Source organism: Coregonus lavaretus (genome assembly GCF_964263955.1).
Source record: "Coregonus lavaretus genome assembly, chromosome: 15".
NCBI classification, from domain to species: domain Eukaryota; kingdom Metazoa; phylum Chordata; class Actinopteri; order Salmoniformes; family Salmonidae; genus Coregonus; species Coregonus lavaretus.
In genome coordinates, this window is record NC_140002.1 from 13754697 (window position 1) to 13782338 (window position 27642).

General features: G+C 43.3%; 2 protein-coding genes across 3 annotated transcripts; one reads left to right on the forward strand and one right to left on the reverse strand.

Annotated features, from left to right (window-relative positions):
* The first annotated feature begins 362 nt into the window (after positions 1–362).
* LOC311142777 (aquaporin-11-like) lies at positions 363–2644 on the forward strand. Its single transcript, XM_084178448.1, has 3 exons — positions 363–1126; positions 1475–1591; positions 2361–2644. The coding sequence occupies exons 1-3, from the start codon at positions 439–441 to the stop codon at positions 2465–2467; spliced, it is 912 nt and encodes a 303-aa protein (XP_084034574.1). The 5' UTR covers positions 363–438; the 3' UTR covers positions 2468–2644.
* Positions 2645–8389: 5745 nt separating this feature from the next.
* LOC311142916 (methylosome subunit pICln-like) lies at positions 8390–26771 on the reverse strand (the record flags this gene model as incomplete). Of its 2 annotated transcripts, XM_084178658.1 has the most annotated exons (7): positions 8390–8731; positions 9427–9481; positions 15196–15375; positions 15927–16025; positions 16294–16416; positions 26128–26264; positions 26413–26771. In XM_084178658.1, coding segments are annotated over 7 exons (759 nt in total). In that variant the 3' UTR covers positions 8390–8730. The 2 variants fall into 2 exon arrangements, with proteins under 2 accessions (XP_084034784.1, XP_084034783.1); XM_084178657.1 differs by lacking the exon at positions 8390–8731 and having other exon boundaries at positions 9334–9481; positions 26413–26576.
* Between the last annotated feature and the right edge of the window lie 871 nt (positions 26772–27642).

Genomic DNA, 27642 nt, shown 5'->3' on the forward strand with positions numbered 1-27642 from the left:
TTTGTAGCCGTAACATATTCTCTGATAGCAAGTAGGCTATCATTATCTTTTGCAACTCCAGAGCATAGTCATTTGAAATGACAACAAAAAACGAAACATTAAGTAATACAACCTTATAGCCTAAGGCATCTATAAGTTATTTTCTTAAAGAATCAATAGGTATATCATTAATTGAAATTCCATTTAACAGCAGAAAATATCTCAGATTGTGCCTTTTAATAATGTGCTAAATCTGAAAAACAGGCAGAAAAACCACTGGAATGAATGCACTTAGCCTAATAAATAAATCAGTGTTGAATTGTGATATGTGGCATGGCTACTTTAACTGTGTGTGTAGTGCGCCCTCTGCTGTTCTTCCGGACACAAACAGTGAAAACAACTTCCGTGTGTCCAGCTGACCATTCGGTTCGCGACGGAGACGTCGGTGGACTTTGATACATGTTGCCACCGACTACACAGAGAGGTGCATTAAGTTACCCAAATTCACGGTTGTTGAGAGAAGCGGCAGAAGATACCCTAATTTCTGCGAAAATGACAGACTTGGGGATTTCACTGGCACTATTGGCGACAACAGTACTTCTCTGCGAGGCGATGCGCAGACTGATCTCGCGCCTCTTCTCTGGCAAGGATTATGGGATTTACCTAGTGGAAATTGTCTCGACCTACCAGCTCTGTGCATGTACGCACGAACTCAAAGTCCTGGGCGAAGTGGGCCGAATCGAACAGCACATAGGGCTCACACTGACTTTCATAATCACGGTGGTCCACGTAATAACTTTTCACGGGGCGTTCGCCAACCCAAATGGTGCTCTCGAGAACGTTTACCGCAAGAATATCACAGGGAAAAGCGCTGTGGCGCGCATAACTTGTATGTTTATAGGTGGGAAAGCAGCGCAGCTCCTTGCGCCCCACATTTGGTCCTTGGGTCTATCCGACCACCACCTCAGGCACGCAAGGTTCGGATTTAAATGCTTCAGTCCCATCAATGGGTCCCTGTTGGAGGCCGCTGGTGTGGAGCTGGCTTGTACTTTCACTGTCCAAGCCGCAGTCCTCCACATTCATAAACTAGACGAGAGATTCCACGCCCCTGTCATCGCTGCTGTCATTACATCACTGGTTTACTCAGGTTTGTCAAGTTGATTTTCATTATGATCATCACCAAACTGTTTAATAAGTCAGAAATATAATAGCCTAGTTGTTTTTATAGGCTATGCGGCTTATCATTTGCAACAGTTATCTGCTTGTGCCCTCATGTCATTCATACTTCAATTGAACTAATTGAATTTCGGTTTGCAATTACTGGACTTGGGACTGGGAAATAAATGGAGACTAGGAGTGTGTGTGCAAGCAGGCAAGGAGAGAAAGGGGGGCGTGGGTGTATGTATTTACACTAACCTATATGAATGTGAGAGGAACTATCCTAGTGATACTTCAACTGACCTTCACCCTTTGCTGTCCCCCCCCCCCATCTCAGGGGGTCATATTTCAGGGGCTGTTTTCAACCCAATCATGGCTTTCTCCGTCCAGTTCCCCTGCAGTGGACACACCTTCCTGGAATATGCTTTTGTCTACTGGCTGGGACCAGTCATAGGTAAAGTACTAGTGCTATTTTGCCTACTGGCTGTAAAGGAAATGGTAGCCTGGTCAAGCAGACTGACAACAGCTCTCACACTTCGTCATACTTGTGATACGTGAATTGAAACAGAATGTGAGCTGTCGTGATATCTGTCGGGTTCCACTAAGATAGAAAAATGATAGCCTGGTCCCAGATCGGTTTGTGCTGTACAGCCCATTTTTATTTATTTTTATCCGGTAAGTTGACTGAGAACACATTCTCATTTACAGCAACGACCTGTGGATTAGTTACAGGGGAGAGGGTGGATGAATGAGCCAATTGGAAGCTGGGGATGATTAGGTGGCCATGATTTTATGAGGGCCAGATTGGGAATTTAGCCTGAATACCCCTACTCTTACAATAAGTGCCATGGGCCACAGAGAGTCAGGACACCCGTTTAAAGTCCCATCCGAAAGACGACACCCTACACAGGGCAATGTCCCCAATCACTGCCCAGGGGCATTGGGATTTATTTTAGACCAGAGGAAAGAGTGCCTCCTAGTGGCCCTCCAACACCACTTCCAGCAGCATCTGTTCTCCCATCCAGGGACCAACCCTGCTTAGTTTCAGAGGCAAGCCAGCAGTGGGATGCAGGGTGGTATGCTGCTGGCATGACAATTTGGGACCAGACTAGAAAAATGGGTTGTTGTGTAAGACAATTGAGTTTCACCCTGCCGTGGGGTTTGGGACAGGGCTGGACTACTTGCTCCTAAGTGTAACCTGTATAATCTATCTGTATTCACAGGCATGGCAATGTGCATCCTGCTCTTTGACAAAGTCATCCAACTCCTATCTGGGAAAAGCACAATGGGCCTGGGCATCCCTGTTGTCCAGAAGAAGAAGATACAGTAACACACAACTGAGATTGTGGCTTTGGTCCTCTGTGTAGGCTCTTTTCTATAAGATGGTGCAGGGTCGGCCATTAGTATTTGGTCATTATGGTCACCTTAACATTACTAGATCTAAGGGCGCTCACACATACAAAGTCTTAACTTTGTGATCATTTTACCACCCCCCCCCCCCCCCCCCCCGCCCCCCAAAAAACTAGTAGTGGGCACAAATCTATATGTAATCTATTGAATTATCGATATTGGTGCCTGCCACAGACAACAAAAAACAGTATTCGGTCTATGCTCAGGGCTAAGTGCTCATCCATGCAACAAACAGTTGCTACTCATTTTCTATTTTTGCTGCCCTAAAAAGGGCTATATTTAACTAATTCTAACAGCGGTTATTCAGTAAAAAATAAGATTTTTATATGGGAAAATGTGCTGAGAAAAAGCTCCCTGGACTTCGTCATTACGCAATATACATTTTAGTCATTAGTGCAGGGTTACCTCTAATGGCATAACATGTTCCCGTATGAACCTATCCCGACACTGTCATGACCGCATGAACTGAAATGAACCTTCTACTCTGGATGACTACAGCAATGGCACAGTATTCAGTTCCCTTGACCTTTTCCACATTGTTACGTTACAGCCTTATTCTAAAATTGTTTAAATAGTTTTTTCCCCCTCAATCGATACACAACACCCCATTATGACAAAGCAAACACAGGTCTTTAGACATTTTTGCAAATTTATAAAATAAAAATAAATAATGAAATATCACATTCAGACCCTTTACTCAGTACTTTGTTGAAGCACCTTGGGCAGCAATTACAGCCTCGAGTCTTCTTGGATATTCTTCTCTACAGATCCTCTCAAGCTCTGTCAGGTTGTATGGGGAGTGTCGCTGCACAGCTATTTTCAGGTCTCTCCAGAGATGTTCGATCAGGTTCAAGTCGGGGCTCTGGCTGGGCCACTCAAGGACATTCAGAGACTTGTCCCGAAGCCACTCCTGCGTTGTCTTGGTGTTGTGCTTAGGGTCATTGTCCTGTTGGAAGGTGAACCTTCGCCCCCAGTCTGAGATCCTGAGCGCTCTGGAGCAGGTTTTCATCAAGGATCTCTCTGTACCTTGCTCCGTTCATCTTTCCCTCGATCCTGACTAGTCTCCCAGTCCCTGCCGCTGAAAAACATCCCCACAGCATGATGCTGCCACCACCATGCTTCACCGTAGGGACGTGACGCTTGGCATTCAGGCCAAAGAGTTCAATCTTGGTTTCATCAGACCAGAGAATCTTGTTTCTCATGGTCTGAGAGTCATTTAGGTGCCTTTTGGCAAACTCCAAGCGGGCTGTCATGTGCCTATTACTGACGAGTGGCTTCCGTCTGGCCACTCTACCATAAAGGCCTGATTGGTGGAGTGCTGCAGAGATGGTTGTCCTTCTGGAAGGTTCTTCCATCTCCACAGAAGAACTCTGGAGCTCTGTCAGAGTGACCATCGGGTTCTTGATCACCTCCCTGACAAAGGCCCTTCTCCCCTGATTGCTCAGTTTGGTCGGGCGGCCAGCTCTAGGAAGAACCTTGGTGGTTCCAAACTTCTTCCATTTAAGAATGATGAGGCCACTGTGTTCTTGGGGACCCTTCAATGCTACAGAAAATGTTTTGGTACCCTTCCCCAGATCTGTGCCGACACAATCCTGTCTCGGAGCTCTACGGACAATTCCTTCGACCTCATGGCTTGGTTTTTGCTCTGACATGCATTGTCAACTGTGGGACCTTATATAGACAGGTGTGTGCCTTTCCAAATCATGACCAATTAATTTAAATTTACCACAGGTGGACTCCAATCAAGTTGTAGAAACATCAAGGATGATCAATGGAAACAGGATGCACCTGAGCTCAACTGCGTCGCATAGCAAAAGGTCTGAATACTTATGTAAATAAGGTATCTGTTTTACATTTGTAATAAATTTGCAAACATTTCAAAAATCGTGTTTTTGCTTTGTCATTATGGGGTATTGTGAGTAGATTGAGTAATTTTTTATTTAATCCATTTTAGAATAAGGCTGTAACGTAACAAAATGTGGAAAAAGTGAAGGGGTCTGAATACTTTCCGAATGCACTGTACCACGTTGTTGCTGTATGAACCTTATACCCGGGATGACTACACCAGTACAACATACTCAAGATGAGCAGAATGGAAAGGAAAGGAATACTAAACATGTTCCTAAGGGAGAGGCTATACAGACACGCTTGGTGCCCAAATTGATGACGCGCAACGAGAGTTGAGTGGAGACAAATATTTGGTTCAGTCAGCAACCTGGTCTCAGACTAGACGTAACAGTGAAAATCCGAGACACTCAAATTAGTATGATATGTTACATTTGGTATGGTTACATAAGACAGATGGTTACTTAAGGCAAAAACAAAAGTATGGTGGTTGGTTGGGGTGGATGGGTGATCGTATGTCGAACGTCTATCAATCCAAAGGTTGCGAGTTCGAATCTCATCACAGACAACTTTAGCAATTTAGCAACTATTTACTACTGTTTAGCTACTTTGCATGTTAGCTAACCCTTCCCCTTTAACCTAACGCCTAAACTTAACCCTAATGTTAGCCAGCTAGTTAACGTTAGCCACCTAGCTAGAATTTGTAACATATCATACATTTTGCAAATTCGTAACATATTGTACGTTTTAGCAAATTCTCAACATTTAAGAATTGAAATTGGTAACAGACGAAATGGGTGATGGACATCCACAAACGTAACATATACTAAATGGAGTCTCGGATTTACATACAGAATAATAAGAAATGCTCAGACCACAGCTCAGCTGCAGCCAGTCATCCTGATGAGCCGTTCACCGCTAGCTAGTTTAATGATTGTGGCTAGAAAGTTGAGCTAGAATTTGAAACTTGTCTGACTAAATTGGGACTTGGGAGTGTTCAGAAGCATTCAGCTTTTAATCGGAGTAATAGTTTTACTTTTTTACAAAAATGTAACGTTAGATGCTAATGCCATAGTTGTACGGTGAAAATCACTACAATAAAATGTGCTTTAGCGGTCACCCTGGCCTGATATTGGCTACACTATCTAGCTACTTCCCTCTCCTTACTGGCCTGATATTGGCTGCACTATCTAGCTACTTCCCTCTCCTTACTGGCCTGATATTGGCTACACTATCTAGCTACTTCCCTCTCCTTACTGGCCTGATATTGGCTACACTATCTAGCTACTTCCCTCTCCTTACTGCAGCAAGCGGGAGCGAAGGACATGGTGCCCCGTGTTGTCGGCTTGCAGCGCAAACTCTCCCCATTGAGCAGTGAAGGTAGACTGTTTCACGGTGACATCCAGATGGTTACTAAGAATATTTCAAGTTATTTCACATGTAGGCTGCTATCCTACTCAAAATAAAATCAAGTGGGATTAAACAAATTGGAGATGGTGACCAATACTACAAGTTATTCCTCCCTCGCCCCATTGACAAACATCACTTTAGTTTACAAGGGCTTATCAGGACGACTGACTGAACCGAACCCATTCGTCTCCACACTCGACTCTCAGCTGCGTGACATACATCCAGTTGGGCACCAGGCCCCTCCCAGTTCCTAATATCGTCAGTCATTGTGACATACCTATCTATAGAAGGCAGAGTGACATACCTCAGTGAAAAACATTCTGCAATGCAAATGGAGCCAGGCGTTTGCAGCCCCTCAAATGTTTAAAGTTCTGTTCCAACCGATGGAGTACCTTAGTCTTTGCATGTGTGCTGGTGTTTGACCACGCTTCAACTGTCCCATTTTAGTTGCCATAGGTAAAAGCACCTGAGTCATGGTACCACTCCCAGTATAAATATGTATGAGCCTTTGTCTAAAAACAAGGGTTATAATATGTTATGAATAGTCTGGATCATTATGATTAGACATTTAAGGGGTTATGAAGGGGTCAAATGCTCATGTCAAGTCTTACAATGCATTATAACTGCAAAAGTCACTTTGCTTTCTCTTTCTGCCAAAGAGTAAACTCAGAATGTATAGGCAAACCCTGGCATTACCTCACTGCAGTTACATAACAGTGAGCGTCTTTGAAATGGCATCCTATTCCCTATATATAGTGCACTACTTTTGATCACAGCCCTATAGGCCCTGGTCAAAAGTAGTGTACTATATCCACACACACACACACACACACACACACTAGTGAATAGGGTGCAGTTTCAGACAAAGCCATAAAAAACACAAAATGCCTCGACTCAATCACTACTCCACTTCTATCTCGTGCATAACGGTTCTATAATGCCATCTTCATAATGGTTCTATAAATGTTGATTCTAGAAGGAATTCTACAATGTTGTTTGTCCAGCAGTACCTCAGTAGCGTCTCAGGCCAAAGAAGAGTATTCAATTTGTTAAATGATGCATGGAGATTGTTTTGTTCTTTAAGATAGAGCTCTTATTGCAGTCAGTGGTGATTCTGTTACTTAATTCAAAAATATTTACTTCTTTTTTTTTTTTTACGGACATGAGGACCTGCATATAATTTGCATTTCTGTTTGAATTTCTCAGTTTGTCTGTAGATTTTTACCCTAGTGTTCTGTGTACTAGCTGCCTCCATTTTCAGAGTTCTGCTGCAATTCAGATGGGCAAATAGTACATCGAATTTATCTACAAAAGATACACTTCTGCTTGTAGGTATAGTTCTGAGACAGACACCGTTTTTGCTTTAGCTGAACAGAAGCTTGTTTAGTTAAAGAATTGCTAAAAAGGAAAAAAGTTAATGTTCAAAATAAAATAAATGTTTTGCGATTTAATAAAATCTAAAATATGGGGATTATCTCAGAATACACCATCACAATATTCCCACATATCCCAAATTCCCAACAGCCATAAGGAGTAATGCTAAAGGAAATTGCTTATTATATTGGGTAATTTTACCACTAGAAAACATTGAACTGTTTGTATCATCATGTTATCAAGTCAGTATTTTAAGCTCTGGGGAAGGCGGTAAACTGGGTGGAGTGTCCGTCCTGTACAGTTGGCTTTAGAGATTCCATCTCCATAATTGAGCATTACAAACTAAAACAGTAAACACAGCACAACTTCCTTCACTGTAGAACTTGTTAGCTCAGAATTTGATCCTGAAGATTACTCAAAAGTATTTAAAGTGATGTTATTTTCAACTTTTTGTTTCCTCCAAACAGTTTAAATGGTTAGCTGGTTATTCAGCAACATCCACATTCTCCTGCATTTTTGGAACTAGTGGAAACAGATTATCAGTTAGCAGTATATTCCAAAGCAGGATCAAAAAATTATTGGGATCCAGTAGCCTACTGCAATTTTTGATTACAGATTTTATATATATTTAAAAAATTCAACAATGCTTTCCCTCTGATTAAAATGCACACGGTGTGCAGAAAGACTTCCCAACACTATTTCCCTTTTAAATGGAGAAGGAACGATCAAAAGAGAAAAGGGGACTGGGATGGTGTTTGGGCTCTGAGCGGTCACTGTATTTCAGCATAAATCCTCTGAATCCATTCTTTCTCTGCGTGGCAGTAGAGCCAGACCCCCCCACGCCCCACACACAAAGCTTTCTTTCAACAAGGGGGGGGGGGGGGGGGAGGGTAGAGTGGCAGTCCTACAGAAAAACACAATGCCACTCAACCAGGGTGCCAGTTGGCAAACAAAAAGTATTTTCAGCAAACAATGTTGTTACGGCCCTAGAGCTGGCCTGTGGCAGCCAACTGAACATCCCACCAGCATTACATCTCAAATCCTTATCCTGCAACTTATCACTTGTTAAAACACAGGTTGATAAGAATTACAGTAGAAGGTTGATTAGATTTACAAGTTGCTGTTTGAAAGTCCTTGTGCTCACTTCAGATGAATCAGATTATGTTTGACTACATTTCAACTACCAATTAATCCATTCTCACACACACACTTTGCTTTATACAAAACCAAGTTTTATTATTTAGTATTTGAACATACAAAGCTCAAAATAAATCTGCTGGTCTTTTCTCTCAGTAACAAAAATGGAAACTCCACATAAAAAAAAGTGAGTTGTTATTTGTGTTAGTCTTCCAGACTTAGAGGCCTATGGTGACCCGCCAGTAGAGATTAGCTGGGTGAGACTTTCTCATTCAGAGGAGACCCAGTGCCTTGGCCCTCCCTGCATCTGTGTTACGCAATCAGACCTTTAGGCCTCCCTCCTCGATTCCACCCTAATGCCCCCGTTTTCAAAAAGCTTTCAGTCAGGGGGGTGCGAACAAGGGCCTCTCTGTTCCATCTGCAACACAAGATCACATTTCACACGGCTGATTAGTGGCCAGGAAATGGACCTGATCACGGTGACATCATGGCCATGTTATCATGACTCTTCATTAGTCCAAAAAGTGCTAAAATAAAATGACTGCTTGAACACGCTATAGGTGGCCTTGGGGTAAGGGACTGGAGCGTGAGTCAATGATTAAAATCACACTGTGTAAAGTCTAGGGGGAACTTGTGCCACGGGTGAATGGAAGGTGGAATTTATCAGTTGCAGGCCAAGCTAGGCAGTCTCTGCCAACGAGAGTATTAGAACTACCCAGCTTGATTACAGTACAGGGATCGTTAAAACTACGCACGGGAACAGAGCCATTCATAGTCACACAATCATTTAAAACCCAACAATACAATTAGCAACAGCACAGGAGGAGAGAGCCAATCATGAGCCCTAATAATAATTAGAGGCATAATAGCAGCGTTTCCCTAACCTCTGTTCGAGTACCCCCAGCCGTTCCCCTTATTTAGTCTATTCCAGTACTAGCACACCTGACACAGCTAATAAAAGGGCTTTGACTAGTTGAATCAGGTGTGCTAGTGATGGAAACACTGAATTATATAAAATCAACCACCTGGAGAAGCCTATGTACTTTTAATTATCCAATAAAAATCTAAATCAATCAATTGAACCCATTCCCAGGAGGAAGGTGACAGTCTTACCAATGATCAACGTCGGCGTCTTCAAACTGTCCTGAGACCCCTACTGCACCAGACTCTGGAGGTGGAGAGGAAGGGTAGGAGTCAGATAAGTATTTCATGAAACAACTTGTCCTTCTGGACACCTGAGTGCAAACTGTAGCAAAATGTTTTGCAATGGAAAATGTGTTCATTGGATAAGGCAGTACCTCCCCGTTTCACTCCATTTAAAAATATTTTCCTACTGAACATGACACTTGCACTGAGTATACCAAACATTTGGAACACCTTCCTACTACCAGACCCCGTTCAAAGGCACTAAAATCTTTTGTCTTCCCATTCACCCTCTGAATGGCACACATACACAATCCAGTGACATCAATAAGGGATCATAGCTTTCACCTGGTCAGTCTCATGGAAAGAGCAGGTGTTCTTAATGTTTGTATACTCAGTGTTTGAGGTACTGCAGGTGAAGAGGAGAGAATAGTGTGGCTCAGTTGGTAGGGTATGGCACTTGCAACGCCAGGGTTGTGGGTTCGATTCCCACGGGGGATCATTACGAACAAATATGAAAATGCATGCACTCACTACTGTAAGTCGCTCTGGATAAGAGCGTCTACTAAATGACAAAAATTTAAATGTAATAGGAACAATGAAATATCCCTGGAACAATTGGAAAAGATCCCATATTGAATAGGATATAATTACTGTAATTTTCCCCTGAGGAAACTTCAGTTATATCACTCTATACCCTAAGTCAGTGTTTCCCAAACTTGAGTATCGGTACCCCCAACAAGTTGCACTTATTTGATCTTATTCCAGCACGAGAACTGGTCAACAAGTTCAACATCACTAAGGTGGTCTGAATGGCTTGCTTCTTTAACTTCATCAGTAAGCAAATACACTACCGTTCAAAAGTTTGGGGTCACCTAGAAATGTCCTTGTTTTCGAAAGAAAAGCTATTTTTTTGTCCATTGAAATAACATCAAATCGATCAGAAATACAGTGTAGACATTGTTAATTTTGTAAATGGCTATTGTAGCTGGAAACGGCTGATTTTTTATGGAATATCTACATAGGCGTACAGTGGCCCATTATCAGCAACCATCAGTCCTGTGTTCCAATGGCACGTTGTGTTTGCTAATCCAGGTTTATAATTTTAAAAGGCTAATTGATCATTAGAAAACCCTTTTGCAATTATGTTAGCAAAGCTGAAAACTGTTGTGCTGATTAAAGAAGCAATAAAACTGGCCTTCTTGAGACTAGTTGAGTATCTGGAGCATCAGCAATTGTGGGTTTGATTACAGGCTCAAAATGGCCAGAAACAAATAACTTTCTTCTGGAACTCATCAGTCTATTCTTGTTCTGAGAAATGAAGGCTATTCCATGCGAGAAATTGCAGATCTCGTACAACGCTGTGTACTACTCCCTTCACAGAACAGCGCAAACTGGCTCTAACCAGAATAGAAAGAGGAGTGGGAGGCCCCGGTGCACAAATGAGCAAGAGGACAAATACATTAGTGTGTCTAGTTTGAGAAACAGGCGCCTCAACTGGCAGCTTCATTAAATAGTACCCGCAAAACACCAGTCTCAACGTCAACAGTGAAGATGCGACTCCGGGATGCTGACCTTCTAGGCAGAGTTGCAAAGAAAAAGTCCAGTGTTATTTTGCCCATCTTAATCTTTTCTTATTATTGGCCAGTCTGAGATATAGCTTTTTCTTTGCAACCTTTAAATCAGCACAACAGTTTTCAGCTTCGCTAACATCATTGCAAAAGGGTTTTCTAATGATCAATTAGCCTTTTAAAATGATAAACTTGGATTAGCAAACAACGTGCCATTGGAACACAGGACTGATGGTTGCTGATAATGCGCCTCTGTACGCCTATGTAGATATTCCATTAAAAATCTGCCGTTTCGAGCTACAATAGCCATTTACAATAATGTCTACGCTGTATTTCTGATCAATTTGATGTTATTTCAAGGGACATTTTTTTTTGCTTTTCTTTAGAAAACAAGGACATTTCTAAGTGACCCCAAACTTCTGAACGGTAGTGTATATTCACATTGCTTCCTCTATGATCATAGTGGGAATATATTAGTGTTTACAAACTATCAAAGCTTCATATCTACTCCTTTCTATTTGCCACGTGCGGAATGTCATACACCTATTTCCCTTATAGCCTATGAGCATGGCACAATAATACACATTCCTCACGCTTGCTGTTTATCCTATGGGCTAACGCTTGCAATTATCACCTTCCTCTCAACCAATGGGCGTAAATCGCAGGATGCATTTATGTCAACTTACCCTTTGTTCTCTCACTTGCTGTTTTTTTGTAACAGTTTGACAACCATCCACCTCCCCACCACCAGTTTAAGACCCATCAAACTCCTTTCTCCCAGCAGGGGGTCTCGATGCCAGTTTCCCCCCATTGGGCTGGCTACCTGAAATCAGAATTTCGGCTCCAAGGATAATTCCTGAGACGAGGCTATGCCGAAAACTATTTTAATAAAATGTTAATATTCCTCTATGTCGCTGTTCATTCAGTTGACCAGTTCAGTTGAGGAAAGGCTAACTAATCAAAGGCTTGATGATTAATTGACCAATTCATGGTATCAGATCAGCCATGCTAGAACTGGAATAGTTCAAATAAGTGGAATATAATCAAGAATAGGTTGGGGATACACTAGCTACCCTAAGGTCACAGACCAAAAAGGTTAGTGTCGGGTGTCAATTGGACTCTGTGACGCAGCAACGACAGGCAGCAGCGTTGCAAAGCAAAGCTTTGTGCATCTGGCAGCGTTGCCCTATAGAATGTATGGAACGCATGCATGCAACACGAGTGCGCTCCACCATCCTGTTTCAAAACGCCTCAGTCACTTAAGGTGACAGCTCATAAACCTATATATTACAGTATGGAGGACATTCGCTGTAGCATATACATGACACTACACCCCGCCCGAAATGGAATGGAATGTGCTATGCTATACTGGCACTTAAGTGTCAACATATCTAACGTGGTGAAAGGGGGTAGGGTGAAGTTGCCCATACATGATGATCCGTTTTGCATTTCCTTCACTAACGGATAAGATTAGGATTGGGGAAGCTGATTTTACATCTGTACCTAGGGGAAACTTCACCCCAAAGGTGGTGTAGGTCTCTGGTCACATGGTGTTTGAACGTTGGAAGACTGCTTAATTGCTTCACTTGGGCCATCTGCTGGTGGTGTGCCACTCAATCTGAGCTTAATCTCCTCAAAGCAGACCCGTGGGTAGCGTCCATTCAGCACCAAACGGAAGAAAACTGACTGAAACAGGGAGGGACTACTTGGACTTAAACACTAATTTCCATTTTCCGTTGCAAAACATTTTAAAGAGCTTTCTGCTGCGTGCCCTAATGAAGAACACCCTCGAATAGTTTTTTTTTCTTTTTATGTCCCTTGACCTAAAAGGATTTTGGGCGGTAATAATCAAGTGAGAGTTAAAAGGAAAACAAGACTATGCTTCCCAAAACTCTGCATTTCCTCCTCTAACGTCATCATACAGTGCATTCGGAAAGTATTCAGACCCCTTGACTTTTTCCACATTTGTTACGTTACAGCCTTATTCTAAAATTGATTAAATAAATACAAATCACAACCTAAACACACACAAACCCCATAATGACAAAAGGTTTAGACAATTTTGCAAATGTATTACAAATAAAAAAAACTGAAAACCTTTTTTTTTTACATAAGTATTCATACCCTTTGCTATGAGACTCGAAATTGAGCTCCGGTGCATCAGGCTTCCATTGATCATCCTTGAGATGTTTCTACAACTTGATTAGAGTCCACCTGTGGTAAATTCAATTGATTGGACATGATTTGGAAAGGCACACATCTGTCTATATAAAGGTCCCACAGTTGACAGTGCATGTCAGAGCAAAAACCGAGCCATGAGATCGAAGGAATTGTCCCTAGAGTTCCGAGACAGGATTGTGTCGAGGCACAGATCTGGGGAAGGGTACCAAAAAATGTCTGCAGCATTGAAGGTCCTCAAGAACACAGTGGCCTCCATCATTCTTAAAATTGAAGAATTTTGGAACCACCAAAGACTCTTCCTAGAGCTGGCCGCCCGGCCAAACTGAGCAATCGAGGGAGAAGGGCCTTGGTCAGAGAGGTGACCAAGAACCCGATGGTCACTGACAGAGCTCCAGAGTTCCTCTGTGGAGATGGGAGAACCTTCCAGAAGGACAACCATCTCTGCAGTACTCCACCAATCAGGCCTTTATGGTAGAGTGGCCCGATGGAAGCCACGCCTCAGTAAAAAAAGCACACAACAGCCTGCTTGGAGTTTGCCAAAAGGCACCTAAAGGATTCTCAGACCATGAAAACAAGATTCTCTGGTCTGATGAAACCAAGATTGAACTCTTTGGCCTGAATGCAAAGCGTCACGTCTGGAGGAAACCTGGCACCATCCCTACGGTGAAGCATGGTGGTGGCAGTATCATGCTGTGGGGGTGTTTTTCAGCGGCAGGGACTGGGAGACTAGTCAGGATCGAGGGAAAGATGAACGGAGCACAGAGCGCTCAGGACCTCAGAGAGATGAAAACCTGCTCCAGAGCGCTCAGGACCTCAGACTGGGTCGAAGGTTCACCTTCCAACAGGACAACAAACCTAAGCACACAGCCGAGACAACGCAGGAGTGGCTTCGGGACAAGTCTCTGAATGTCCTTGAGTGGCCCAGCCAGAGCCCGGACTTGAACCTGATCGAACATCTCTGGGAGACCTGAAAATAGCTGTGCAGCGACGCTCCCCATCCAACCTGACAGAGCTTGAGAGGATCTGCAGAGAAGAATGAGAGAAACTCCCCAAATACAGGTGTGCCAAGCTTGTAGCGTCATACCCGAGAAGACTTGAGACTAATCGCTGCCAAAGGTGCTTCAACAAAGTACTGAGTAAAGGGTCTGAATACTTATGTAAATGTAATATTTCAGTTTCTTCTTTTTAATAAATGCGCTAACATTTCTAAAACCTGTTTTTGCTTTGTCATTATGGGGTATTAGATTTTATTTTTACTGGACTGCTGAAGGGGAAGCCTTGAAAACAGGGCTGAATTATGCTGCATTTCTTAAACCTTTACACTCATGGGAATTGGCCTATATCACGGACAACACTAAATTAAAATGTTTCTTACAGATGAAATATGAAATGCATAACCATGGTAGCAATTGAAAAGGAACAGTCTGGAGATTATGGGGAAATGAATGGATCAAAAGGTGAGGACAAAGCCGTCCAGCTTACTAGACTGAATCCAAACGCTATTGTTAATTTTATGTGCATTTTACACATCTGTACTTTTTGCAGCATTTGTTGATAACGAAATATGAATACATTCAGTAACATAAGGGCTACTTGAAACAATAGTGAAACCTAGTGTTATTCAGTTTGGAATTTGAGGCTAGACTACTGATGGGGTGCTTAATACTGTTAAACTAAAATGCTGGCAGGAGGTTCAGGACGGCAAATTGATTCCCTTCAATAATCAAATGCTGACACGTGTCGCTGATGCTTCATGCATCTTCATCAGAGCATCTTGCATTTTTCCCGGTACTACCACAAAATGTCCACCCCTAGGACCTACTGTTACCCAAATCAGGGGTGTTCATTAGGCACCAAACAGAAAGACTGAAACGGGGAGGGACAACTTGGACTCATTTTCTTTTTCCATTGCATGCCCTAATGAAGGCGACCCAGGTGCATATACAAAGCAATGCAGACCACATTCCAATTTGTTTCAAGCCCATACCATTGCAGCATCCCGTTGGGGTGTCCTCGGGCATGGCCCCGGCCACGCAGTGGTGTTTCTGGGATGCAGAGTTGGCCAGCATCCCCTCCAGTTTTTCCAGGGTGGCCTGGCCCTCCAGGGTGAGCTGGGACAGACCATCCTCAAAATTGTAAAATGCGGTCAGGTCTATCTGACCCTGTTCTGTGGGTGGGGGAGACAAGAGACCGCAGGGTTAGTAAAATATCCACATATAGTTGACACTGGGCGCCCCAATGAAATTATTCTGTGGGACTGTAAAGTATGTTGTGGTCTTTAAATAAAAAAATCAAATTAAAAAAGTATGTTTCTTCTGGATTTACAGTCACTATGCGTTTAGGCATGGCATCATAAACCGAATGAACACTTTCGTTAAAGTTAGCCAACATCAATTATTATTTTAGCACTGACCTAGTCCAACACGACCTGAATGAGACAAATTAATGTGCATCCTTATACTGATCGCAGAACAGTTGTCAAGGTGTCGAGGAGGTGCATGGAGGACATTTAGCCATGAAACATCCAAGTCTAGAGAAGTTCATTTGTTGGCAAGAAAGACGGGTTGTGTTCATTAGGCACCAAACGGCAGAAGACTAAAGCAGGGAGGGACTACCTGGACTTGTTCAATGGGAAAGGTTCATTTTCGTTTCCCGTTGCAAAACATTCTGCTGTGTGCCCTAATGAATACTGAACATGGCCATGGAGTGCTCACTCACCAGCTTCTTCAACGTCGTACTCATCTCCCTCAGAGTCTGAGTCTTCAGGGTCAGGGTGCAGGGCCTGGCATTCAGAGATGGCTGAGAACATGGGCTCCACTGGAGGGTGGAAAACACACACACAAATTCAGGAAGTATTTGGGAAAGTTGTTCAAACCAACACTTTCCCCGAACCATAGATCTAAGTTGTTACCTCTTCAGCTGTAAAAGCGACCATCAATTTGGTCCGATCTAAGTAACATTCCTTTGGGGTTCATTTTCAAATTTAGCTCAGGCCTGAATATCTATTACAGAGTCCAATACTGTGCTGATATAGCTCACAATAGGGTGAAGTATGCATGTATGGTATTCCACAGTTACCACTTACAGGAGGCCGTGTCACTGGGCACAAAACGGATCTCTGTAACAGGACTTATGGAATCAGCATCGCAGTCATCATCAGTACTCTCATCTTCATCATCCTCTTCCTCCACATCCTTCTCACAGTTATCTGTGTGTGTGGGGGGGGGGGGGTAACTTGTTAATCTGCGTTTACACAGGCAGCCCAATTCAGATATTTTGCTACAAAAAAATTGGGCAAAAGATCAGAATTGGGCTGCCCGGATAAACGCAGCCATAGAGTCAATAACAAATATGATGGAACATTTTGTGTTTGTGCTTTTCTAATTACCAATTCGACTGGGTTCATGCAAGTGACTGATAGATCGTGCCTGGGAGGAATCCTCATTATCAGTATCTGCAATTTGGCAGTACGCCCAGAACATTGTTTTGAGAACGAAAGGGATCTCTCAGCTTGGAGAGAAGAAGCCTCATGAGGTATTGGTCAGTCACATGCATGAACCAAACGTTAATGAATTAATTATGAATGATGAATAAGCTAAATCATGCAAATATAACTTGTCTGTTTAAGCAGTATATAAGAGAACTAACCAAACTGCCCCGGTAGAGCTCACTTCAGACCGGTACTTTACGCATCTAAGTTTGACTGTGACCTCTCCAGCTTGCTGTTAATAAACAATGATTAATTTAAGATTGACTTCAAGTGTCCCTGGTGGTAATTTCCACGACATAAGGTAGATCAAAAATACACACTAAATAAAAAGAAAAGGAGAGTGTAAGAAGCTACATACAGGGTCAGTTCCAATACCATATTTACAATGTGCAGGGATACTGGAGTGATAGCTAGATCTATACACAAACTCAGCAAAAAAAGAAAACGTCCTCACTGTCAACTGCGTTTATTTTCAGCAAACTTAACATGTGTAAATATTTGTATAAACATAAGATTCAACAACTGAGACAAAATGAACAAGTTCCACTGACATGTGACTAACAGAAATTGAATAATGTGTCCTTGTCAGTGACTCGTCAGTGAAGAGCACTTTTTGCAAGACCAGTCTGGTCCAGCGATGGTGGGTTTGTGCCCATAGGCGATGTTGTTGCCGGTGAGGACCTGCCTTACAACAGCCCTACAAGCCCTCAGTCCAGCCTCTCTCAGCCTATTGCAGACAGTCTGAGCACTGATGGAGGGATTGTGCGTTCCTGGTGTAACTCGGGCAGTTGTTGTTGCCATCCTGTACCTGTCCCGCAGGTGTGATGTTCGGATGTACCGATCCTGTGCAGGTGTTGTTACACATGGTCTGCCACTGCGAGGACAATCAGCTGTCCGTCCTGTCTCCCTGTAGCTCTGTCTTAGGCGTCTCACAGTACAGACATTGCAATTTATTGCCCTGGCCACATCTGCAGTCGTCATTTCTCCTTGCAGCATGCCTAAGGCACGTTCACGCAGATGAGCAGGGACCCTGGGCATCTTTCTTTTGGTGTTTTTCAGAGTCAGTAGAAAGGCCTCTTTAGTGTCCTAAGTTTTCATAACTGTGACCTTAATTGCCTACCGTCTGTAAGCTGTTAGTGTCTTAAAACCGTTCCACAGGTGCATGTTCATTCATTGTTTATGGTTCATTGAACAAGCATGGGAAACAGTGTTTAAACCCTTTACAATGAAGATCTGTGAAGTTATTTGGATTTTTACAAATTATCTTTGAAAGACAGGGTCCTGAAGAAGGGACGATTCTTTTTTTTCTGAATTTACACACAAAAGTATGTGCATACCCCTTCAAATTAGTGGATTTGGCTATTTCAGCCACACCCGTTGCTGACAGGTATAAAACCGAGCACACCGCCATGCAATCTCCATAAACAAACATTGGCAGTAGAATGGCCTTACTGAAGAGCTCAGTGTCTTTGAACGTGGCACCGGCATAGGATGCCACCTTTCCAACAAGTCAGTTCATCAAATGTCTGCCCTGCTAGAGCTTCCCTGGTCAACTGTAAGTGCGGTTATTGTGAAGTGGAAACATCTAGGAGTAACAATGGCTCAGCCGTGAACTGGTAGGCCACACAAGCGCACAGAACGGGACCGCTGAGTGCTGAAGCGAGTAGCGTGTAAAAATCGTCTGTCCTCGGTTGCAACACTCACTACCGGGTTCCAAACTGCCTCTGGAAGCAGCGTCAGCACAAGAACTGTTTGTCGGGAGCTTCATGAAATGGCTTTCCATGGCCGAGCAGCCGCACACAAGCCTAAGATCACCATGCGCAATGCCAAGCGTCAGCTGGAGTGATGTAAAGCTTGCCGCCATTGGACTCTGGAGCAGTGGAAACGAGTCTCTGGAGTGATGAATCACGCTTCACCATCGTCTGACGGACAAATCTGGGTTTGGCGGATGCCAGGAGAACGCTACCTGCCCCAATGTATAGTTCCAACAAAAGTTTGGTTGAGAGGAATAAATGTTCTGGGGCTGTTTTTCATGGTTCACGCTAAGCCCCCTACTTCCAGTGATGGGAAATCTTAACGCTACAGCATACAATGTCATTCTAGACGATTCTGTGCTTCTAACTTTGTGGCAACAGTTTGGGGAAGGCCCTTTCCTGTTTCAGCATGACAATGCCCCAGTGCACAAAGTGAGGTCCATACAGAAATGGTTTGTTGAGATCGGTGTGGAATTACTTGACTGGCCTGCACAGAGCCCTGACCTCAACCCCATCGAACACCTTTAGGATGAATTGGAACGCTGACTGCGAGCCAGGCTTAATCGCAGAACATCAGTGCCCGACCTCACTAATGCTTGTGGCTGAATGGAAGCAAGTCCTTGCAGCAAAGTTCAAACATCTAGTGGAAAGCCTTCCCAGAAGAGTGCAGGCTGTTATAGCAGCAAAGGGGGGACCAACTCCATATTAATGCCCATGATTTTGGAATGAGATGTTCGATGAGCAGGTGTCCACATACTTTTGGTCACGTAGTGTATGTATATGGGTAAGGTGACTAGGCATCAGGATATGATAAACAGAGTAGCAGCAACGTAAATGATGATTTTAGGCAAGTGTGTGTGGGTAGTCAGTATACAGTGGGGAGAACAAGTATTTGATACACTGCCGATTTTGCAGGTTTTCCTACTTACAAAGCATGTAGAGGTCTGTAATTTTTATCATAGGTACACTTCAACTGTGAGAGACGGAATCTAAAACAAAAATCCAGAAAATCACATTATGATTTTTAAGTAATTCATTTGCATTTTATTACCGTGAATATGCCTGCCAGCTGATCGGCACATGCTCTGAGAACGCTCCCTGGAATACCGTCCGGCCCCGTGAGTTTTAACCTGATTTAAAAGACCTTACCTCACCTTGGCCTCGGAGAGCGAGATCACCCAGTCCTGAGTCAGTGGGGGCCCTCACGCACGGTGTGATTGTCGAAGCGTGCATAAAATGTATTGAGTTCGTCTGGAAGAGTGGCATCGTTGGGCAGATCACAGCTGGGTCTTCCTTTGTAATCCACATGCGGCGGAAGTTAGAGCTTGTGTAGTATGATTCCACTTTATTCCTATATTGACCTTTTGCTCGTTTGATTACGCTTAGCTTAGCGCCAGATAATGGCGCCGGAGAAGATACCTGCCGTTTTACAGCCCTCTAACCAATTGTACTATTATCAGTGTTTTTTCGCGTTATTTGTAATTTATTCTGTACATAATGTTTCTGCCACCGTCTCTTATGACCAAAAAGAGCTTCTGGATATCAGGATAGTGATTACTCACCTCGTATTGGACAAAGATCTTTATATCAATGAGTCGGATGCGAATAATATTCTACAGACACCCGACAAGGCCCAAATCCCCGTCATTCGCATGAGACGGATATATCGTGGACGTAGGTCGGGGTGCCTTGTAAGGATCCGACGGCGAGCGAGTAAAGTGCCTCTTCCATCAATCCCATTAGCCAATGTACAATCATTTGAAAATAAATTGGACGACCTAAGATCAAGGTTATCCTACCAATGGGACATTAAAAGCTGTAATCTTATGTTTCACCGAGTCGTGGCTGAACGACGACATGGATAACATACAGCTGGCGGGATATACGCTACATCGGCAGGATAGAACGGCTGACTCTGGTAAGACAAAGGGTGGCGGTCTGTGTATATTTGTAAACAACAGCTGGTGCATAAAATCTAATACTAAGGAAGTCTCGAGGTTTTGCTTACTTGAGGTAGAGTATCTCATGATAAGCTGTAGACCACACTATTTACCAAGAGAGATTTCATCTATATTTTTCGTAGCTGTCTATTTACCACCACAAACCGATGCTGGCACGAAGATTGCACTCAATGAGCTGTATAAGGTCATAAGTAAACAGGAAAACGCTCATCCAGAGGCAGCGCTCCTAGTGGCAGGGGACTTTAATGCAGGGAAACTTAAATCCGTTCTACCTAACTTCTACCAGCATGTTAAATGTGCAACCAGAAGAAAAAACACTCCATTTGGCAAATCTGACCATAACTCCATCCTCCTGATTCCTGCTTATAAGCAGAAACTAAAAGCAGGAAGCACCAGTGACTCGGTTAATAAGGAAGTGGTCAGATGAGGCAGATGCTAAGCTACAGGACTGTTTTGCTAGCACAGACTGGAATATGTTCCGGGATTCTTCCGATAGCATTGAGGAGTACACCACATCAGTCACTGGCTTCATCAATAAGTGCATCGATGACGTCGTCCCCACAGTGACCATACGTACATACGCGTACAAAGCTCTCCCTCGCCCTCCATTTGGCAAATCTGACCATAACTCCATCCTCCTGATTCCTGCTTATAAGCAGAAACTAAAAGCAGGAAGCACCAGTGACTCGGTTAATAAGGAAGTGGTCAGATGAGGCAGATGCTAAGCTACAGGACTGTTTTGCTAGCACAGACTGGAATATGTTCCGGGATTCTTCCGATAGCATTGAGGAGTACACCACATCAGTCACTGGCTTCATCAATAAGTGCATCGATGACGTCGTCCCCACAGTGACCATACGTACATACCCCAACCAACAGCCATGGATTACAGGCAACATCCGTACTGAGCTAAAGGGTAGAGCTGCCGCTTTCAAGGAGCGGAACACTAACCCGGACGCTTATAAGAAATCCCGCTATGCCCTCCGACGAACCATCAAACAGGCGAAGAGTCAATACAGGACTAAGATTGAATCATACTACACCGGCTCCGACGCTCGTCGGATGTGGCATGGCTTGAAAGCTATTACAGACTACAAAGGGAAGCACAGCCGCGAGCTGCCCAGTGACACAAGCCTACCAGATGAGCTAAATCACTTCTATGCTCGCTTCGTGGCAAGCAACACTGAAGCATGCATGAGAGCATCAGCTGTTCCGGAGGACTATGTGATCACGTTTTCCGTAGCCGATGTGAGTATGACTTTTAAGCAGGTCAACATTCACAAGGCCGAAGGCCAGATAGATCATCAGGACGTGTACTCCGAGCATGCACTGACCAACTGGCAAGTGTCTTCAATTAACATTTTCAACATGTCCCTGACTGAGTCTGTAATAACAACATGTTTCAAGCAGACCACCATAGTCCTTGTGCCCAAGAACACTAAGGTAACCTGTCTAAATGACTACCGACCCGTAGCACTCACATCTGTAGCCATGAAAAGGCTGGTCGTGGCTCACATCAACACCATTATCCCAGAAACCCTAGACCCACTCCAATTTGCATACCACCCCAACAGATCCAATCTCTATTGCACTCCACACTGCCCTTTCCAACCTGGACAAGAGGAACACCTACGTGAGAATGCTATTCATTGACTGCAGCTCAGCGTTCAACACCATAGTGCCCTGAAAGCTCATCACTAAGCTAAGGACCCTGGGACTAAACACCTCCCTCTGCAACTGGATCCTGGACTTCCTGACGGGCCGCCCCCAGGTGGTAAGGGTAGGTAACAACACATCTGCCACACTGATCCTAAACACGGGGGCCCCTCAAGGGTGTGTGCTCAGTCCCCTCCTGTACTCCCTGATCACCCATGACTGTATGGCCAGGCACGACTCCAACACCATCATTAAGTTTGCCGACGACAACAGTGGTAGGCCTGATCACAGACAACGATGAGACAGCCTATAGGGAGGTGGTCAGAGACCTGGCCGAGTGGTGCCAGGATAACAACCTCTCCCTCAACGTGATCAAGATAAAGGAGATGATTGTGGACTACAGGAAATGGAGGGCCGAGCACGCCCCCATTCTCATCGACGGGGCTGTAGTGGACCAGGTTGAGAGCTTCAAGTTCCTTGGTGTCCACATCACCAACAAACTATCATGGTCCAAACACACCAAGACAGTCGTGAAGAGGGCACGACAAAGCCTATTCCCCTCAGGAGACTGAAAAGATTTGGCATGGGTCCTCAAAAGGTTCTACAGCTGCACCATCGAGAGCATCCTGACTGGTTGCATCACCGCCTGGTATGGCAACTGCTCGGCCTCCGACCGCAAGGCACTACAGAGGGTAGTGTGTATGGCCCAGTACATCACTGGGGCCAAGCTTCCTGCCATCCAGGACCTCTATACCAGGCGGTGTCAAAGGAAGGCCCTAAAAATGGTCAAAGACTCCAGCCACCCTAGTCATAGACTGTTCTCTCTGCTACCGCATGGCAAGCGGTACCGGAGCGCCAAATCTAGGTCCAAAAGGCTTCGTAACAGCTTCTACCCAAGCCATAAGACTCCTGAACAGCTAATCATAGCTACCCAGACTTTTTGCATTGCCCCCCCACCCCACCTTCTCTTTTACGCTGCTGCTACTCTGTTTATTATCTATGCATAGTCACTTTAACTCTACCCACATGTACATATTACCTCAATTACCTCGACTAACCGGTGCCCCCGCACAATGACACTGTACCGGTACCCCCTGTATAGCCTCTCTACTGTTATTTTATTTTACTGCTGCTCTTTAATTATTTGCTATTTTTATGTTTTACTTAACACTTTTATTTTCTTAAAACTGCATTGTTGGTTAAGGGCTTGTAAGTAAGCATTTCACTGTAAGGTCTAGACCTGCTGTATTCGGCCCATGTGGCAAATACATTTTGATTTGATCCTCCGTGTTAATCCAGGACTTTTGATTGGGGAAGCAGCGAACCGTCACTGTAGGGACAACGTCGCCCACACATTTCCTTATGAAGCCGGTGACGGTGCTACAACCTAGCCTACAAATGAAAGTTTAACATGTGCACAGGTCGAGAGACACATTTGAGTAATCAAGGTGACATATTCGATACCGCCTTGCACACTCTTGCCTGCATCTAGCTGATCTTGGGTGCAATCATTATTCCAAACAGTTATAAAAGTGTGTGCAAAGCTCTCAAGGCAAAGGGTGGCTATTTGAAGAATCTCAAATATAAAATATATTTTGATTTGTTTAACACTTTTTGGGTTACTACATGATTCCATATGTGTTATTTCATAGTTTTGATGTCTTCACTATTATTCTACAATGTAGAAAATAGTAAAAATAAAGAAAAACCCTTGAATGAGTAGGTGTTCTAAAACTTTTGACCGGTAGTGTATATTAATTATCTGATCCTTTGATTGGATGGACAACATGTCAGTTCATACTGCAAGAGCGGAGGTTGGGCAACATCCTTCGGAAGTCGTCATTATTACTGTATAAGTCTATGGAAGGGGTTGAGAAACATGAGCCTCCAAGGTTTTGTATTGAAGTCAATGTACCCAGCGGAAGACAGAAACTAGCTGTCCTCCGGCTACACCATGGTGCTACCCAAGAGGGTGCTGTTGAGGCTACTGTAGACCACTGCAAAACAGTGTTTAAATCAGTTATTTGGTGACAAGTGAATATATTTAGTATAGTTTTATCTAAAAAGGATAACTTTGCTTAACTATTTAAATTTTTCTGAAATTTACTGAGTAGGATGGTCCTCCCCTTCCTCTGAGGAGCCTCCACTGACACAGTACAGCAGAAAAACACTCAGATGTCAGACAAGTCTTGCCTACTCGGCAATGCACAGGACGCCTTTTTCAATCAGAACTGTATACAGATTACGGATATACCTTCGGACTTGGGAAAAGTGTCCCCAAACAGGCACAGGTCGGGAAGTAACTCGCAAGGTGGGTATATGTAATACAACTAGACCCGAGTTCCACTTGGTCTAGAACCTGGGCTAAGGAAAACCCTCCTCTCCCAAAGGATGTCAGCTCTTTCCTTTCCATAAAAGGAATGAAAGCCCCACAAAGCTTAACTCAAAGAAAAATTGACAGAAAGTTGACTTTCATTTTGATTTTTCACTACCTATACAACCAAGTGTCCAATGTGCAAATGGAACAATATTTTATTTAACATTTTAAACCACCTTTCCTACCAAAAAAGTGTGAAGGTGAATCTAAGAGCACTACAATAACTGTTAACTGGCATTAATAAAATGACAAAGTACAATTTCAAGTTTGCCATTTTATTAGTCGTATGTACAGGATACACAATCCAACTAAATGCTTACTTGCAGGTTCCTTCGACAATGCAACAATTGGCAAAACGAATAGGCATAAGCGAGCAAGTTAAGTCTAATGACCTTGGCATGACCTAAGACATGAAGCAAAAACACTGCTTATTGTTTAGTCTCTGCAGCAACTCAGCTGTAAACAAGCTCTCGAGAGCATTGGATGTCCGAGCAACCGTGACTGGCAGCTCGCCCATCCGCAATACGACAATGAGCCTCTCTAGGGGGTAAAAACGGCCATTCAGCAGCGGGTGAGTATGTGTGGGATGAATGGTGGCTGTTCCTGACAGGACAACCTGTCTCAGAGTTTTCTGTATTATTCTTTACGTAAATCCGAGGGACTCCGTTTAGTATGATATGATACATTTCGTATGGTATGTATTCATTTGTGGTTGTTCATCTGCCATTTCGTATGATATGTTACGAATTACAATCCGTATTATATGTTATGAATTTGTTAAATGTAAAATATTTTACAAATTTTCTAAATGTTTGATATGTTACGAATTCTAGCTAGCTGGATAACGTTAGCTAGGCATTATTATTAAGCTTAGGGTTAAGTTTAGGAGTTAGGTTAGGGGAAGGGTTCACTAAAAGGGTTAAGGTTAGCTAACATGCTAAGTAGTTGCAAAGTAGCAAGTAGTTAAAAAGTTGCTAATTAGCTAAAATTCTAAAGTTGTCCATGTTAAGATTCGAATTCGCAACCTTTGGGTTGCTAGGCATTTGCATTATACGCCCACCCATCCAAACACCCTACTTTTCATTTCTGCATAAGTAACCAATCTGTCTTATGTAACCATACCAAACCTAACATACCATACTAATTTCAGTATCCCGGATTTACGTTTACTATGTTACGTCTAGTCTATGAGACCAGGCTGGACAGGAGGCATGCCAAGGATGTATTAGCCAGATTGCAAAACGTTGTCTGTTGCAAAATCTTTTGCTATGGAAACCGGTTACATTTTACTTTAGGAACCAAACAGAAAAAAACTGAGGGCCCTTCCTGAATTTGTCCGATAGAAACTCTTTCATTGCTAAACGTTTTTGGAGTAAAGGGTTTGTTGCAAAACGTTTTGAAACGGAATCCGAATAATGAATACACCCTTACTTTGTTAGTACAAAATGTAACGTTAGGCTACAATGCGGTCTTTGGGTTGGCATGCTGTGAGAAACCGCTTATGTCGAAGCAACCTTTTCGTGCATAATATTAGACAATAATTAGGTCTATGTACAGGCTCAACTTTTTATAACTTTCCGCTCGCTTCAAAATGATATGGTCTCATTGCACTTCGGAAAGTGAGACTATTCTGAATACACTGGACTTGAGAGAAAGACAAAGAATCTTTGAGAAACCTCACCTTTGAGTTTGGTGTTGACCATGACGTACAGGTGCTCTTTCGGGTACGCGGTAAGGTCCCGCGAGATTGCGTGGAGGCTGATTGACCGGTATTCCAAAGAAAAGCCCATTCCAGACCCATCGAACCATGATACACATCTGAGAGAGATGAATGCCAAAAATAGTTAATGAAAAATAAATGTTACGCACGTGAGTTTGGCAAGATGAGGAAAGGCCTTTGTCAAACACATACTAGTCGATTTCAATCAAATCTCGCAGTTTCTTGATAAAATTTTAAAAATCTCACGTTTCTGCAATGTACAGAGTCCCTGGTCCAAGCCCCTCGCCATTCCAAATAGCGGTGATTTCACCTTGCTCGTGCCGTATTCCTTCACTTGGAGGAGATACGTTTTTCAGAGACACCATCGTGCCTTCTCTATCCCCCCAACCCGCCTTAAGTGAATTAAACATACTGATAGGATAATTTCCACCTGGCTGCAGACATAAACGAAAGATGTATGATGTCGGGAGAATTTGGAAGTTACCTGGACAATTCGATTACGAGAATGACACTGCGCTCCTTTGTTTGCCTTACTGTGTTTTGAAAGTCTTTTTCAGCCTCCTTTCCGAGGGTTGTTTTACTCCAAACTAACTGCTTTCCACACCAGTTTCTGCAGTTGGCGGAGCGTAGTCTAATTGAGATTTGGGCGGGGCAGTAGATTTATCCTCTGAGTGCTGTAATTTCGTTGGTTATAACGTGGGCGAGTTCGTTTAAAAAGGCGCGGTGCTCCGGGTGTGCGTAGTTTGCTTCTTGTAGACCATTCCATTGGGACGTAAATGAAATATCCATCCAACCGGGGTACCGGGCCATGCAAAACAAATTCGCAAAGAAGCTATACGGAACTTTAACAACTAGGGGTGCTCTTGAGCCAGAAGGCCACCTAAAATAAAGTATTTTCCAGAAATTACCTAATGAAAGGGGCACACCTCTCCACACCCATTAGCCAAAAAAAAAACGGCCTAAAATATTGGCTTCATGAGTTAAGACATTGTGTAAATAAACCATACAACAAACATGCAAGTAAACATTTCTGAAAAAAACTATAGCAACTAAACTTCCATGAATGCATCTTTAAGGAAACATGCCCCCTAGACACTTTCTCCAGATGTTCTCAAGTGGATATGCCTGCATTAATTAGTCAGAAAGCTGATTTGATCAATATTTCACACCATCATGCTGTCCTCTCCCCTTTTCAAGAGACAGAAAACAAGTAGGCCTACCATACCCTGTTTAAAAAGCTTTTTATTATGACAAATGTACAAGATTGTATTATTATGAAAGAAAATAGTAAAATTAAATAATAAAAAGGTATTGAAGAGGAACAGACAAAACATAGACAACCAATCTACAAGCTAATGTTCATACGCCAGACCTACAGTATAGTTGTCTCCCCAGTCTTCCAATTTTACCTGTAATAAACGATATTAATGAACAAACACTTTTGAATCATTTGCACCAACTTCCCCCTGGCAGAGG

Excerpts from the sequence above, each read along its gene's own strand:
- LOC311142777 (XM_084178448.1), top strand. The coding sequence starts at position 439 with ATGTTGCCACCGACTACACAGAGAGGTGCATTAAGTTACCCAAATTCA. Across the intron at positions 1,127-1,474 it reads TACATCACTGGTTTACTCAG|GGGGTCATATTTCAGGGGCT; the intron begins GTTTGTCAAGTT and ends CCCCCATCTCAG. Across the intron at positions 1,592-2,360 it reads CTGGCTGGGACCAGTCATAG|GCATGGCAATGTGCATCCTG; the intron begins GTAAAGTACTAG and ends CTGTATTCACAG.